The 16,010-nt window shown below is 33.0% G+C and overlaps 1 protein-coding gene across 1 annotated transcript; it reads right to left on the reverse strand.

Annotated features, from left to right (window-relative positions):
* Nucleotides 1-198: 198 nt before the first annotated feature.
* LOC132552376 (ribonuclease H2 subunit A-like) lies at nt 199-11,826 on the reverse strand. The gene is made up of 8 exons (XM_060216543.1): nt 11,681-11,826; nt 11,070-11,141; nt 10,626-10,755; nt 9,103-9,190; nt 8,645-8,782; nt 8,123-8,213; nt 6,080-6,203; nt 199-1,452 (listed from the first exon to the last, which is right to left on the reverse strand). The coding sequence occupies exons 1-8, from the start codon at nt 11,805-11,807 to the stop codon at nt 1,308-1,310; spliced, it is 915 nt and encodes a 304-aa protein (XP_060072526.1). The 5' UTR covers nt 11,808-11,826; the 3' UTR covers nt 199-1,307.
* Nucleotides 11,827-16,010: the final 4,184 nt, after the last annotated feature.

A 16,010-nucleotide genomic window follows, 5' to 3' on the forward strand; every position in this document is an offset into this window, starting at 1 on the left:
AAGATTATAAAGATAAAAGACTAAATGGCCTTGGCAGTCACCAGAGTCCTATTAACATTGATATCTTTGATGTTATAAAACTTTCAACATCAATTTTTAAAATTTCAGCCAATTTGACTTTGACTCTTAACTCCTGGGAGTCAGTTATTGAGATTATATCCAACCATCGATCCTATATATGTACTGATAATATAATTAAAAGCATGTGCGAACTTTTTCTGTTACATAACAGAAAACATCATCTTCTTTATCTACGATAACAATTTGTATAAAACACCCAAGACTCTTCCATTAATTCTCTTAAAAAAGTTTAACCTTTGTGAAAATTTTGTGTTCAGAATAAAACTTCAAATTTTATTGCTTTCATTTTTTACGAATGGTAGGGGCAAAAACTTCTAAATTACAGAGTTATTGCTAAAATTTGTGTGTCTAGAGCATAACTTTGCTTGGATTTAGACTAGGATAACAAAACTTTGTGTATGCATGGTTCATACTATAGTAATATACACTAAATTAAAGTCAGGACCCACAGCCAATAAATTAAAGTTATTTCCCATTATTGTTTTTTGTCATAGGTTAGCTTCCGTTGATATTATCATAATGAAAATTGGCGTGTACATTTGTCATACGAAGAGGATGTGCAGTGTATCAAAGTCAGGACCCACAGCCCCTTAAAAACATAGTAATTGCCCTTTGTTAAATTTAATATCTGGAGCATAATTTTGCTTTTATTTAAACCAGAATAATGAAATTGGTGTATACATCTGTCTTACTAAGAAGAAATGCAGTGTTCTAAATTCAAGGCATGCATCCCCTAATTGCAGAGTTATTGCCCTTTGTTAAAATTTTGAATCCTTGGAATAACTCTGCTCTTATTTAAAGTACGATAAGGAAACTAAGTGCTTACATTGATCATAATAAGAAGATGTGCAGTCTACATAATTTTGGGCCAAGAACCCCTAAATTACAGAATGATTGTCCTCTGTTAAAATTTTGTGTCTAAAAAGTTGTTTTTGGGGAGCATTCATCAATTTCACTGATATTCATGCAAAAATTATCTACAAAAGAGAAACTGCATAAATGTGTAAACTATGAGATACTATGAGGTAAGGTTACATCTTCTCTGCTTTTGTTAACAAGGTAAAAAAAAATGAATGGTTCATGAAATGTCACTTTAACACAGGATGTTCATGTTAGGTCAAAATACTCATGAAGGAACGTTTTCCAGTAAACATTTCACTGAAGAAATCTGACAAAAATGTACTTTTAAATCATGAAGAACGTTAGCAGAAATAGCCAATTTATTTTTACAATTCACTTAGTGAATTTAAACATCTGTCCTTGAAATATTTGTGTCGTTGTAAGTTCTTGTCTTCTCCTTTCCTGCTGAAAAAAGTTGTCAACGATGGTGTGTTCCTGGACGCATCATCCTCATCTTCATCATCGTCCTCCCTGTTATAAAAGAATCATATGTTTCATTTTCCCCCAAAGTAAAATCATCATAATGCAGACTGTTGTTTGATTTACTGGAACTTGACAGCGGCTTGTGTTTGCATCAATTTGGAAAGTATTAATATAGACAGATGCTTTCAATTTCTCTGTATCTTGTAAAAATAATGCAAGTTTTTTTAAAAGGATCCTTTTTCAGCTTTAAAACTGGGCAATTACCTGAAAATAAATACTTTGAACAACTAAGGTGATATCAATTTGAAAACAAGAGGATAACATCAATATTATTAAAACGAACTCCGAAAATGTGCAGGTACCCTGAATTACATTTAAGTTATCAAAAACAAATCACTGTACAATTGTAACTTCTAAATACAGCTTAACCATCTTGAGTACTTTTTATCTATTATCATTTTAATATCTATTCGCACTGTTTTCTACCTTAGTGTACATAGGATTATAGTACAGCCAAAAAAGGTTGGTTGATGCCTCACCATCTCCCACAGAACATACATCAGTGCTAGTACACTTCACACTGATCATTTATCTAATGGAGGTGACAGTGTAGTCATTGAAACGTCACATTTGAATCTATTTGGTTGTGTTATAAGACCATCTATTTTGCCTACAATACACTGACCAAGACAGGTATCCTTTTTTATTCCTGTATTTATATAGTAATCCATGTATCAATCCATAGGGAATCCATGTATGTCTACAATTAACTTAACAAGCCAAAGGATATCTCTGTAAATACATGTGTATAATTAACTTAACAAGTCTAGGGATATCTCTGTAAATACATGTGTTTAATTAACTTAACAAGCCAAGGGATATCTCTGTAAATACATGTGTATAATTAACTTAACAAGCCAAAGGATATCTCTGTAAATACATGTCTATAATTAACTTAACAAGCCAAGGGATATCTCTGTAAATACATGTCTATAATTAACTTAACAAGCCAAGGGATATCTCTGTAAATACATGGTATAATTAACTTAACAAGCCAAGGGATATCTCTGTAAATACATGTGTATAATTAACTTAACAAGCCAAGGGATATCTCTGTAAATACATGTCTATAATTAACTTAACAAGCCAAGGGATATCTCTGTAAATACATGTCTATAATTAACTTAACAAGCCAAGGGATATCTCTGTAAATACATGTCTATAATTAACTTAACAAGCCAAGGGATATCTCTGTAAATACATGTCTATAATTAACTTAACAAGCCAAGGGATATCTCTGTAAATACATGTCTATAATTAACTTAACAAGCCAAGGGATATCTCTGTAAATACATGTCTATAATTAACTTAACAAGCCAAGGGATATCTCTGTAAATACATGTCTATAATTAACTTAACAAGCCAAGGGATATCTCTGTAAATACATGTGTATAATTAACTTAACAAGCCAAGGGTAGGGATATATACATGTGTATAATTAACTTAACAAGCCAAGGGATATCTCTGTAAATACATGTGTATAATTAACTTAACAAGCCAAGGGATATCTCTGTAAATACGTGTGTATAATTAACTTAACAAGCCAAGGGATATCTCTGTAAATACATGTGTATAATTAACTTAACAAGCCAAGGGATATCTCTGTAAATACATGTCTATAATTAACTTAACAAGCCAAGGGATATCTCTGTAAATACATGTGTATAATTAACTTAACAAGCCAAGGGATATCTCTGTAAATACATGTGTATAATTAACTTAACAAGCCAAGGGATATCTCTGTAAATACATGTGTATAATTAACTTAACAAGCCAAGGGATATCTCTGTAAATCTATAATTAACTTAACAAGCCAAGGGATATCTCTGTAAATACATGTGTATAATTAACTTAACAAGCCAAGGGATATCTCTGTAAATACATGTCTATAATTAACTTAACAAGCCAAGGGATATCTATGTAAATACGTGTGTATAATTAACTTAACAAGCCAAGGGATATCTCTGTAAATACATGTGTATAATTAACTTAACAAGCCAAGGGATATCTCTGTAAATACATGTCTATAATTAACTTAACAAGCCAAGGGATATCTCTGTAAATACATGTGTATAATTAACTTAACAAGCCAAGGGATATCTCTGTAAATACATGTGTATAATTAACTTAACAAGCCAAGGGATATCTCTGTAAATACATGTCTATAATTAACTTAACAAGCCAAGGGATATCTCTGTAAATACATGTCTATAATTAACTTAACAAGCCAAAGGATATCTCTGTAAATACGTGTGTATAATTAACTTAACAAGCCAAGGGATATCTCTGTAAATACATGTGTATAATTAACTTAACAAGCCAAGGGATATCTCTGTAAATACATGTGTATAAATACATGTGTATAATTAACTTAACAAGCCAAGGGATATCTCTGTAAATACATGTCTATAATTAACTTAACAAGCCAAGGGATATCTCTGTAAATACATGTGTATAATTAACTTAACAAGCCAAGGAATATCTCTGTAAATACATGTCTATAATTAACTTAACAAGCCAAGGGATATCTCTGTAAATACATGTGTATAATTAACTTAACAAGCCAAGGGATATCTCTGTAAATACATGTGTATAATTAACTTAACAAGCCAAGGGATATCTCTGTAAATACATGTCTACAATTAACTTAAAATGCCAAGGGATATCTCTGTAAATACGTGTCTACAATTAACTTAACAAGCCAAGGGATATCTCTGTAAATACATGTCTATAATTAACTTAACAAGCCAAGGGATATCTCTGTAAATACATGTCTATAATTAACTTAACAAGCCAAGGGATATCTCTGTAAATCTATAATTAACTTAACAAGCCAAGGGATATCTCTGTAAATATGTGTATAATAACTTAACAAGCCAGGGGATATCTCTGTGTATAATTAACTTAACAATCCAAAGGATATCTCTGTAAATACAGTGTGTATAATTAACTTAACAAGCCAAGGGATATCTCTGTAAATACATGTGTGTATAATTAACTTAATTAAGCCAAGGGATATCTCTGTAAATACATGTGTATAATTAACTTAACAAGCCAAGGTATATCTCTGTAAATACATGTGTATAATTAACTTAACAAGCCAAGGGATATCTCTGTAAATACATGTGTATAATTAACTTAACAAGCCAAGGGATATCTCTGTAAATACATGTGTATAATTAACTTAACAAGCCAAGGTAAATGTATAATTAACTTAACAAGCCAAGGGATATCTCTGTAAATCTATAATTAACTTAACAAGCCAAAGGATATCTCTGTAAATACATGTGTATAATTAACTTAACAAGCCAAGGGATATCTCTGTAAATCTATAATTAACTTAACAAGCCAAGGGATATCTCTGTAAATACGTGTGTATAATTAACTTAACAAGCCAAGGGATATCTCTGTAAATCTATAATTAACTTAACAAGCCAAAGGATATCTCTGTAAATACGTGTGTATAATTAACTTAACAAGCCAAGGGATATCTCTGTAAATACATGTCTATAATTAACTTAACAAGCCAAGGAATATCTCTGTAAATACATGTGTATAATTAACTTAACAAGCCAAGGGATATCTCTGTAAATACATGTGTATAATTAACTTAACAAGCCAAGGGATATCTCTGTAAATACATGTCTATAATTAACTTAACAAGCCAAGGGATATCTCTGTAAATACATGTCTATAATTAACTTAACAAGCCAAGGGATATCTCTGTAAATACATGTCTATAATTAACTTAACAAGCCAAAGGATATCTCTGTAAATACGTGTGTATAATAAACTTAACAAGCCAAAGGATATCTCTGTAAATACGTGTGTTTAATTAACTTAACAAGCCAAAGGATATCTCTGTAAATACGTGTGTATAATTAACTTAACAAGCCAAAGGATATCTCTGTAAATACGTGTGTATAATTAGCTTAACAAGCCAAGGGATATCTCTGTAAATACATGTGTATAATTAACTTAAAATGCCAAGGGATATCTCTGTAAATACATGTCTATAATTAACTTAACAAGCCAAGGGATATCTCTGTAAATACATGTCTATAATTAACTTAACAAGCCAAGGGATATCTCTGTAAATACATGTCTATAATTAACTTAACAAGCCAAGGGATATCTCTGTAAATACATGTGTATAATTAACTTAACAAGTCTAGGGATATCTCTGTAAATGCATGAGTATAATTAACTTAACAAGTCCAGGGATATCTCTGTAAATACATGTCTATAATTAACTTAACAAGCCAAGGGATATCTCTGTAAATACATGTCTATAATTAACTTAACAAGCCAAGGGATATCTCTGTAAATACATGTCTATAATTAACTTAACAAGCCAAGGGATATCTCTGTAAATACATGTCTACAATTAACTTAAAATGCCAAGGGATATCTCTGTAAATACGTGTCTACAATTAACTTAACAAGCCAAGGGATATCTCTGTAAATACATGTGTATAATTAACTTAACAAGCCAAGGAATATCTCTGTAAATACATGTCTATAATTAACTTAACAAGCCACAGGGTATCCCTGTGTGTCTATAACTAACTTAACAAGCCACAGGATATCCATTTAAGTATGTAAATAAACTTACCAAGCCACAGGGTATCCCTGTTTTTCTATAATCTGTGAGGCCGTTGACCAACTGAATCGGACCAACTGAGGATATCCAAACACTTTATCTAGCTGTTCATTCATAAATCTCTTGGTGTTTGGATCTGTAGACAAATTAATCAGATAAAGTGTAATGTATATCATTGTCTGAAGAAATAAAATATGTAATTTTAAAATGAAAAAAGCAAAATGTTGCTTTGTGTTATGAATTTTTATCGTTTTACCACATCTTCATGTAAAAGGGGTGGGATTTTCCACAGAAATCATCAAATGGACTCATGTTTCCTTTATTGATTTTATACTCTAGGATTCTATTTTTCAGGATCTTCATCCATCCTTAAAAAATACAAAATGAAAACACTTAAAAATAACAAAATTTACAGAAACATGTCAGAATTTTGCATGAACTGTATAATGCTGAAATGAGCATACCACAGTATAAAGAGCAGTGGCTGTTTTTATAATGATATTGTTTTTAAATAATGTAAAGATACTTTTGTGTGTGTGTCATTTTCATCTCTTGGTGATCTCTTGGTAAGAAATAAAATACTGTAAAGTCAAAGGGGCAATAACTCTTCCCAAAATTATCCAACTGAACATCTCTCAAGAAAACCTTTCAAAGCTTATCAACTTTCAAAGAGATCTGTATAAAATAAAGAGGGATGTGGTAAATAAAAGCTATTGATGGCAAGACTTACATGGTCATACTAATGAAGACAAGTCAGTGTATCATAAAAGGTACTGCTGAACAGCAACAGAAAGATACGGATATCTGAATATCTGTTTTCAGAATTGTTAGAAAAAAAAAAAAACATTTGGAAGTATGAATTGCAAAATTTCATCTGTTTTCTGTTGACGAATTGTTCACTTGTTTTCTGAAAAGAATGTTTATAAGCGTAAACAAAGTTACTGTCTTATTAGAGTTTAGAGTTTAGAGTTTTACACCAGCATAATTCATCATGACACTAATTAGTCTATTGCTGGAGGACTTGAGGTCATCCTTATCCTCCAGGAAGTTTTGCACCTTGTTGTGTGAAACAATGAAGAACGAAGCCAATGCCTGGTCAATTTTAATATGGACAAGTGTTCTATGATCAATCATTGCAATATCAGATTTGTTCGTATTACTTATATCTAAGGTTGTTATATGGGTTTACACATGTAGCAAAGGCCACCAGAGGATGTGGATTAAGAATTATTTTTGAATATACATATATGTCAATTGTGAAAAAATGTGATGTTATGAAGTACTATGACAATTATTCTATTAAGAATGTCATTTATATGTTTTAATAACAATTCTTATTGATGAATTTTGATACAAGGATATATACATTGGTGTCTCCATATCATACCCAAGTAGTGACATGTTTTCTAGTTATTACCTGGTATTTGCATATTTACAACCAAAACAATCATGTTTATAACAAATAAATTTTCAGTAAACTGGTTAGGTTTTGCTTTCCATCATATCAGGAACAAGAGACCCAGGGGCCTTAACGATCACCTGAGTCACAATGCTTCTTGTAACATGTCACAGAAATGGTTTTGTTTAAAAAAGTAATATAACTTATGATATTGTTCATATAATTCAAATGTAAGTTGTGTATACATTAACAACTGTTCCGTGCTATTACACTCCAGATTTGAAATCAGTTCAAGAGTTTTTCAGAAGAAGTCAAAAGTGTTAAAAGTTTACGACGCATGACGTCGGATAAAAGGGGATCACAATAGGCTAGGTCACCCTGCATGTCTCAAATGACCTACAAACCAAATAATTTAAGGTACATAAACAATTCTGTTCCTAGTTGGTATAATGTTATTAGTACAGTACTGTTTGATGACTGCCTTCTTAAAGCAGCCTACCAAATTAGATTTGACATATCAATGAAATATTTAAATACTCAAACACTGAATCAGACAAGTATTCAAGATAGCAATTTCTATTGAACTGACATCCCGATTGATAACCAATTTAACCAGTTATACCAGTGACAGACAAACTGATGTATTTCACACTGACCTCCAGGATAACCAGATCCATAACTAGTATCCTCTGGCATCCTGATACCCTCAGAGAATACCCAGTTCTTCACTGCTTTGTCTCTGGCTACCTGTGGATAGACCATAGCTTCATTTGTTATTTTTCACATTAAGATATAAGGTTTCATGTTAAAAATTGAAATGTTGTTTTCACTTTCACTTTGGATCAGATGACCTAAAACTGTTAAAAAATACAAATTCATTGAGTTTTTTCTTTTCTTTCAGAACAGACAGTTATATTTCATCTTTGTTGCGGATACTTCCATAATTTTTATTTGAGCTGCACGCTTATTGAATGTATCCATGTTTCCACCCCATCTGATGATATATCATTGTTACTAATCTGTTACTAAAACTGCAAGGTTTCAAGTTTGAAAAAAAAAAAATTATTATGGTGGTTACCAGTACGGAAAAAAGAAACAAAGACAGAAAAACATACATTGTTTGGGCCTTAACATTTGTATCTCCAGTTTTTTTTAACAAACTACAGAACTGACTTTACCTTTGCACATATACTTGCAGCTCCGACTATAGGGTAGAGAGCATCAGCCTTTTTGGCTACCGTTATGTCTATTTCTGGGAACAGCTGTTTCAGCTTTGTCTGATATTTCATTGGATCACCAACTGTATCCACATATACCTGTAAAACACATCAAACATAATTTAACCAGATACAACAAATTCTATCCTCCATTGGCATTTATTTCTTATAAAATAGTTAGATTATTAAGTTTCTTTTATTTCAATGTTTTCTTTTACCATTTTTTATATTTATTCATTCCAAACAAGGAAAATTCCAAAACAATTCAACAAAGCGACTTCATAAATGAAATTGACATGTACATAATGCTCTATGTATTTATCAGAATGCTTTATATCAAAACAGTGAATTCATGTACAAGATGAAACAATATGGTCATATTATTTTTGAAGGAAATTGCTCAGTTCTGTTTCATTCACCTCTGTGACCTGCACGCCTTTGTCAAGAGCATTCTGTATCAGTCGGATTGCACAATCATGAGAAAGAGCATTCAAGTTGTATTTCGTTCTGGAAGAATAAAATAATTTTTAAAAATTTAACATCTACGACAATATTCTGGTTTTAGAACGGTTAACCGCCTACTCAATACTCTGTCATGTCAAACTGCAAAATCATACTGACGTGGACAATTCATAAAAAGCTAATACAAGGAAAACCAGAGTATAAGTGAAATTAGTAATGTTCCCTTGAAGGCTTTATCAGAAAAAAAATTTAACAAAGATCAATAATTCTGTAATTAAGGGGTTGCAGGCCCTGAATTTTGCATACTGCATATCTAATAGTATGACCAATGTATACACCAAGTTCAATTATCCTAAGAAGGGCAATAACTCTGTAGTTATGAGGGTGAGGACCCTAACATTTGTACCCTGCACATTCTCGTTGTATGATGAATGTATACACCATAGTTAAACTATGGAAGAGAAACTTTGAACATAGGGTAATAACTATAATTGAAGAATCAAGGGCTATGAATTTGATGCACTACAAATTGTCTCAGTACGATAAATGTATCCACAAAGTTTCATTATCCTTGTTCAAATGAAAGTATTCTTGACACAAAATTTTTACAAATAGCAATAAATCACTAATTAAGTGATTGTGGGCCCTGACTTTGGTATAATGTACATCATCTAAGCAAGATCAATGTATACTTCAAGTTTCATTATCCTCACTTAAATGCAAGCAAAGTTATGCTCCAGACAGGAATTTTAACAAAGGGTAGTAATTCTGTAACTGAGGGATTGAAGGCCTTGAAATGGGTACACTACACAATGCCTTAGTATGACCAATGAACATATACACCAAATTTCATGATCCTTGTTTAACTGCGGACAAAGTTATACTTTGACACAAAAGGATGCACAGATCGACAGATGGAGAGATGGACGGACATGGCAGCAACTAAATGTTCACCCCCAAAATTTTCGGGGAACATACCAACTTTTCAAACAGTAGGACAAGAAAGTTATCTTGATACACTACAGACTACAGCAGGCTGGTACTAACAGGGATGAAGGGATCAATAGACTCTTGCACATTTATGACCAGGTTTTCAACAAAATGTAGCAATCAATTTTCCTGGGAAAGTACATTGTTACCACCTAACAGACATAAAAAAGAATCATCAATTTGACATCACTATAATCTTATGGCTCTTCATTAAGTACATTACCAACCAAAAGTAAATGTTTCAAGAAAATTTCTTTTGGTTGGTTGGTTGGCTGGTTATAGATTTTTCATCTCCTATTTCTAGGTGTTATGTTTCCGATGCATTTTCATTATAATCAATAATAGTTGATCAAATAATATCAATTGACTCTCACACAACACCATTCATGAAACTTGCCAGATGATCCAATCACCAGATAATATTTCTTTTTTTTTCAGTTATTCCTGATCAGTTGACAAGTTCAAGGTCAGTCACTCATATCAAACATACCTGCTCAGCATACTGTTAGATATATATGTGGGAGATAGAATTTCCACTACCCAACCCAATAAAGTGTCTGTTTCTTTGTCCATTCGCTCAAATATATTCTCCCTTTGTTCCTCTGTCAGTGTCTTTGAATCTGTAAAATGAAATAGGCAACTAACTTCATTTCTTTCATTTTATCAAACTGATGTTGATCAAGTTAAATCTTTAATCTCAAAAAATATGTACATGCCCAAGTGTTAATTAGTGTTAAAAATATGTTCTCAATTAAATAGACTCCACATTCACATGTGACATTGCATTGTATACTATAGGTAAGGATGAAAAAAAACTTTCAATACTTTTCTAAGTTATTTTTATTTTTTTTTTTTTATGAAACAAGTAATCAGACAATTGATTTTTCATGAAAGTTGCATATACAATATTCATGAGAATTTGAAAAGTCCAAACCTGCAAAACCCATTTCTCCAAACTTTTCTTTCATAGAGATTGGGCTATAGCAAATTCCATACACCATTGGGCCTGAGAAAGAGAACAATATGTTTCTGACAATTATCATAGGAAACTAAACTAAAGGCAAATGTTTTCAGTTGATCCAAGTTAACATGTATAATTAACACTTTAATTGGAAGTGTTTTAAGAAATAATTAATGATAATTAATAATTAAGAAGTAATTACATCAAAGGTTTGGCTTATTAAACGACAATAAATCATAGCATTTCTTTATTATTTCGAAGAACAGCAGTTTACATAAATACGACTGGGCTATTTCAGCCTACACAAAAAATATCCTTGTACATTATATTACATTTAGATAGAGTTATCTCCCTTCCATTTTATGGTCGATGCAAACTTTACTCTATACCTGTATTAAGCTGTACAGTTGTCGATCTCTCAATCCACAAGACATTGAAAAGTAAATAAACGGTACCAGCAACCATAGAAACAAATCATATCAACAGAACAACTGCAAATTCATTGAAATATTGTTATGAAATTTACCAAAACATGCGATTACAAATTAAAGCCAAATATATATCTGCCCGATCTGATTATTTACCAAGGACTGGTCCTCTGCCAGCTTCGTCTATTCCTAGCCAACATGGCTCTGACTTGGCACAATCAGGCACAGGTGAGTCTAGAACACAATTTTTACAGTTGTCCTCTTCGTATCGTGTCTGATCCATGATGGAAGATGGGGGCCCAATTTTTCCCGCGGTCACTCGTATTCGGAACTCTCTTTTCTAATTCAGTGTGCGACACTACCGAATATAAATATAATGATAGTAAAATTATAAGATAAGATAGGATAAGTTAAGTTCCAGTTCAGGACAATTATCTAGGTAAGATAACATCAATATTACCTTAAAGTATTGATATATGTAAGTAAAAAATATATTAAAAAATATATAAAAAATATTCTCATATTAAAAAATCCGGAATAAATTAGTTTTTCGTTTATGTGCACAGGGAATTCCCGACATAACGGTTTCGGTTTAGACTAAATCAGCGGAAACAGGATATTCAAAGGAGCATGTAAGTGTTTTTTTACGAATTATATGCTGTAGATATTTCTCAAAATGAAATGTGTTTGAAACGGTATAGCATGTGATCTATAAGATGTATATTTTATATCATAATTTGGATAAGAATACATGTTTATTTCTGACATAAGTGTTTACTTTCACTTTGATGAAATTTATCCTTTCTTGTGAAGCAGGTTGTTGTACATGTCCAGACGTGTGTATTTACTATTAGTCCGATGCACAGGAATGTAGGTTGTTCATGTACTGAAAATCTAGTATACTGGGGCATACAGTATATTGTATCGTCTCGACATCAGTTTCAGACCGTTACGTATTTCGGAGCTGCTATTTTGTTGGGGTGTATCTTGTGAACTATTGACGTGCGTTGGAATTGACATATTTATGGATTTAGTCATAATTCTTCATCTTAACATGTCAAAAATAATCTCAGACTCGGTTGCCAGTGTTTTCTTGTTGTCTGTTAAGTGAATAAAAATCCACCATGATAATTGGCTACACCCTCTCGCAATTTTTCGGCTACAGAATTCCAAACATTATCTCTTTATTTTGTGAAAATGAGGATTTTTGAATTATCATGTTTGATGACTTATTTCTTATTTGAATTATCTATAGAGTTTTAGACTGACAAATGAAAATCAACTTTATTTAAATAGTTTGTGTTATAACGTTTTAACAGAATCTGTTTTTTTTTTTTATTATCAAAATGTCATTTTTGGTAAAATTGTGATTTTATGTAATATGTGTACTTCTTGAACAATGTAAGCTAATTCAAGCATCTAGATTTAGTGATATCATCAGATACAGAAGTGCAGTCACTTGTCCGGTACAGATGTCGGTCATTTCAGTTGAGCGGATTTGAGGTCGTATCTTTATAGTTTTAAGAAATACTGGTGTTTCAACAGTCAGTTTTTTTCATAAATCTTATAGTATGAACACATTTCATTTATGTATTTTTTAGGTTGCAATTCATTTAGTACATACATGTAGCTAGTGAGATACCATTCTTAAGGGGTTCGAAACTAATGGGGTAAGGACACATGTTTATAACTACATGTGTTTCCGACCAATGTGATGTCACAAAAGTCACAATGACACCCATTTTCTAATTCACTGTTGCATTGTCAAGAGGAGAAAGGGCATGTTGTCCCAGCATGTATTATGTGTGCATCTATATATAGATATGTACTGCATCTCTATTGTTTATGGAAATTATATATGTACGTAAAATGTAGCTCACAACTACAAAGTTTATCCAGGGTTGGTGAGTGAGCTAGAATAATCTTAGTCACTTATGGCCTCACTGGTGGCTTTAAATTGTTTCATAGTTTTACAATCTTTTATCTTTTATGATACATGTAGCTGCAATGAGTTTTTAGATATGTGCATGTGGGTGTTACAACTAATCCAGCACTTTAGATAATCTGGTATTAAATTTGAATAGAGAGTCAGCTGACATGGCCACTAAGCTATTAATTAGTTTTATAAAGAAATTCATATACGAAGTGATTGTTTTGTTTGTATTTGGAAAGCAGTTGCTATTGAAGATCCTCTTGATACTGTATCTACTGTAGTGATATTGCACACAAAGCAGACAACAAGTTGCTATATCACTTCTAGACAGTCTATATACTTTTCCTGGTATAATGGTCCCAAATAACAGAAGCACAAGCAAGCATGGATCATATGTCATTAATTTCAATTAAAACTAACAATGTACAAAATGCATACAAAATCATGCATGTATATATACATACATTAATTGTGATATAAGCAAAATGTATACATGTATCTCACTTAGACAGTAAGGATGGGTTTACAGGTTTGGTCCTTGGCAGAGGAACACTACTCCTTTCCTGTTACAGATATTACACAACATTGTACATAAATCATGTATGATTGTCAAACACAATTTCTTAAACTGAGCGCACTTAATCAATTTTCATTTAGAATTTTTTTTTTTTTTCTATTCAGTTTATTTAGTTATCCATTTTTGTTCATTGATATAGTCCAAAATGCTATTGGTTATTAATTGGTTAATTTTGGCTTACTGCATAATTCACACCTCTCACAAAGGAAACGTGTGGGTAACAAATATACTGAACAAAATAAGTTAAGGATCATAAACTTGAAACAGTGCAGTTTTACATACAAATAATAATATGATTATATTTTAAATTTATAGACAGAACATTCATTTTAGTCTTTAATTACACAAAACAAATTCATTTGTGGTAATTGCTACCAAGAGCAGATAACCCTGAGTAACAGCACCCTTGAAATCAAAGTGTAAGAGGAAGTAGAGCAAGTTAATCATGTAGACAAGGAAAACTCATCAAACTGCAATTGGCAGTTTAATAGGCAGTATGACCTCCGTTGACATCAATAACTGCCCTGCAACGTCTGCACATGCTCCTTATTAGTCGTCGGTGGCTGATCTGTGGGATGCGCTGCCATTCCTCTTGCAGAGCAATCATAAGCTGTTGGCGGTTCTGTGGCGGATTAGGTCGAGCTGAAACCCGGCGTTGCAAGGTGTCCCAAGCATGCTCGATAGGGTTCAGATCAGGAGAACGACTTGGCCAGTCCATGCGAACGATTGCTTCACGTTGAAGATAGTCGTTGACCACACGAGCACGGTGAGGACGAGCATTATCATCCATCAGAATAAAATCATGGCCAACAACTCCTGCAATGGGCCTTACTATAGGGTGTAGAATCTCGTCCCTGTATCGAACAGCTATTAAAGATCCATTGTCTATGATGTAGAGGTCTGTATGGAAGTCAACACTGATCCCTGCCCAAACCATCACTGACCCACCACCAAAGCGATCATGCTGGACAACACAGCAGTCTGCATAGCGCTCTCCTTGGGTTCTCCATACCCTCCTCCTACCGTCATGGAAGTCAACACAAAACCTAGACTCATCTGTGAACATAACATTTCTCCAATGACGTAATTGCCAATTCAAATGATGAGTGGCCCATTGATGTCTGGATTGTCGATGACCTCTGGATAAAATTGGTCGGACTGCTGGTCTTCTAGCTCGTAAATTAGAGGCATGGAGTCTGTTTCTGATTGTCTGGGATGAAATCCTTAGATTTGTAGCACGCTGAAACTGAAGATTCAAGACAGGAGCACTCAAAAACCGCTGACGTCGTGCCGTGATGCAAATGAATCTGTCCTGTCGGGCTGTCGTACAGCGTGGTCGTCCAGATCTGGGGCGTTGACGGACGTTATTTGTCTGTTGATAGCGATTCCATAGCCTACTAATCACGCTCTGAGAAACATGAAGCTGTGCCGCCACATTTCGTTGAGTTTGACCAGCTTGAAGGAGCCCTATAGCTCGCGCGGCTTCCATATCATTTAAATGTCTTCGCATGATTAGTTTTTCAAGTTTTCGTTACAAATTGATTAAATGTTTCCAAATTCAACTTTTTTTAGCTTAGAAGTAACAGAATCAAAACCTGCAAGATTCCTCTGTAGTAATAGACCAGTCAGTTTTTCACACCACCATAGTTAACTAGAGCGGAACGGCAAGACCTTCAGATGCACGTGCTTTCACCTTTGACATGACTTTAGGTACATATTGGAGAAACTACGAGTGCAATTACCGGCAATACATGATTTGAATTTTTAAAGATATTATGGTCACAATTTATGATCCTTAACTTATTTTGTCCAGTATATATATACCTGAATGTGCATACCCTTGGGCATCCAGGATAAAACCTGTACAGGCAGGTATTATACCATAAGAACAGCCTATATCTTCAGACAACATCAAATCTCCTTATATATAGTGCTGACTACTGACTTTACCATCAGAGAGTATTATACTACACATA

This window comes from Ylistrum balloti, unplaced genomic scaffold, assembly GCF_031769215.1.
Source record: "Ylistrum balloti isolate Yb309-2 unplaced genomic scaffold, AGI_CSIRO_Ybal_v1 Utg370246, whole genome shotgun sequence".
NCBI lineage: Eukaryota > Metazoa > Mollusca > Bivalvia > Pectinida > Pectinidae > Ylistrum > Ylistrum balloti.

Bases quoted from the DNA above. Each gene is read 5' to 3' on its own strand.
- LOC132552376 (XM_060216543.1), bottom strand. From the start codon at position 11,807: ATGGATCAGACACGATACGAAGAGGACAACTGTAAAAATTGTGTTCTA. The intron at 8,783-9,102 runs GTGAATGAAACA...TGTGTTTTACAG, and splicing joins AAGGCGTGCAGGTCACAGAG to GTATATGTGGATACAGTTGG. The intron at 1,453-6,079 runs GTAAGTTTATTT...CTTTTATAACAG, and splicing joins CAGGGATACCCTGTGGCTTG to GGAGGACGATGATGAAGATG.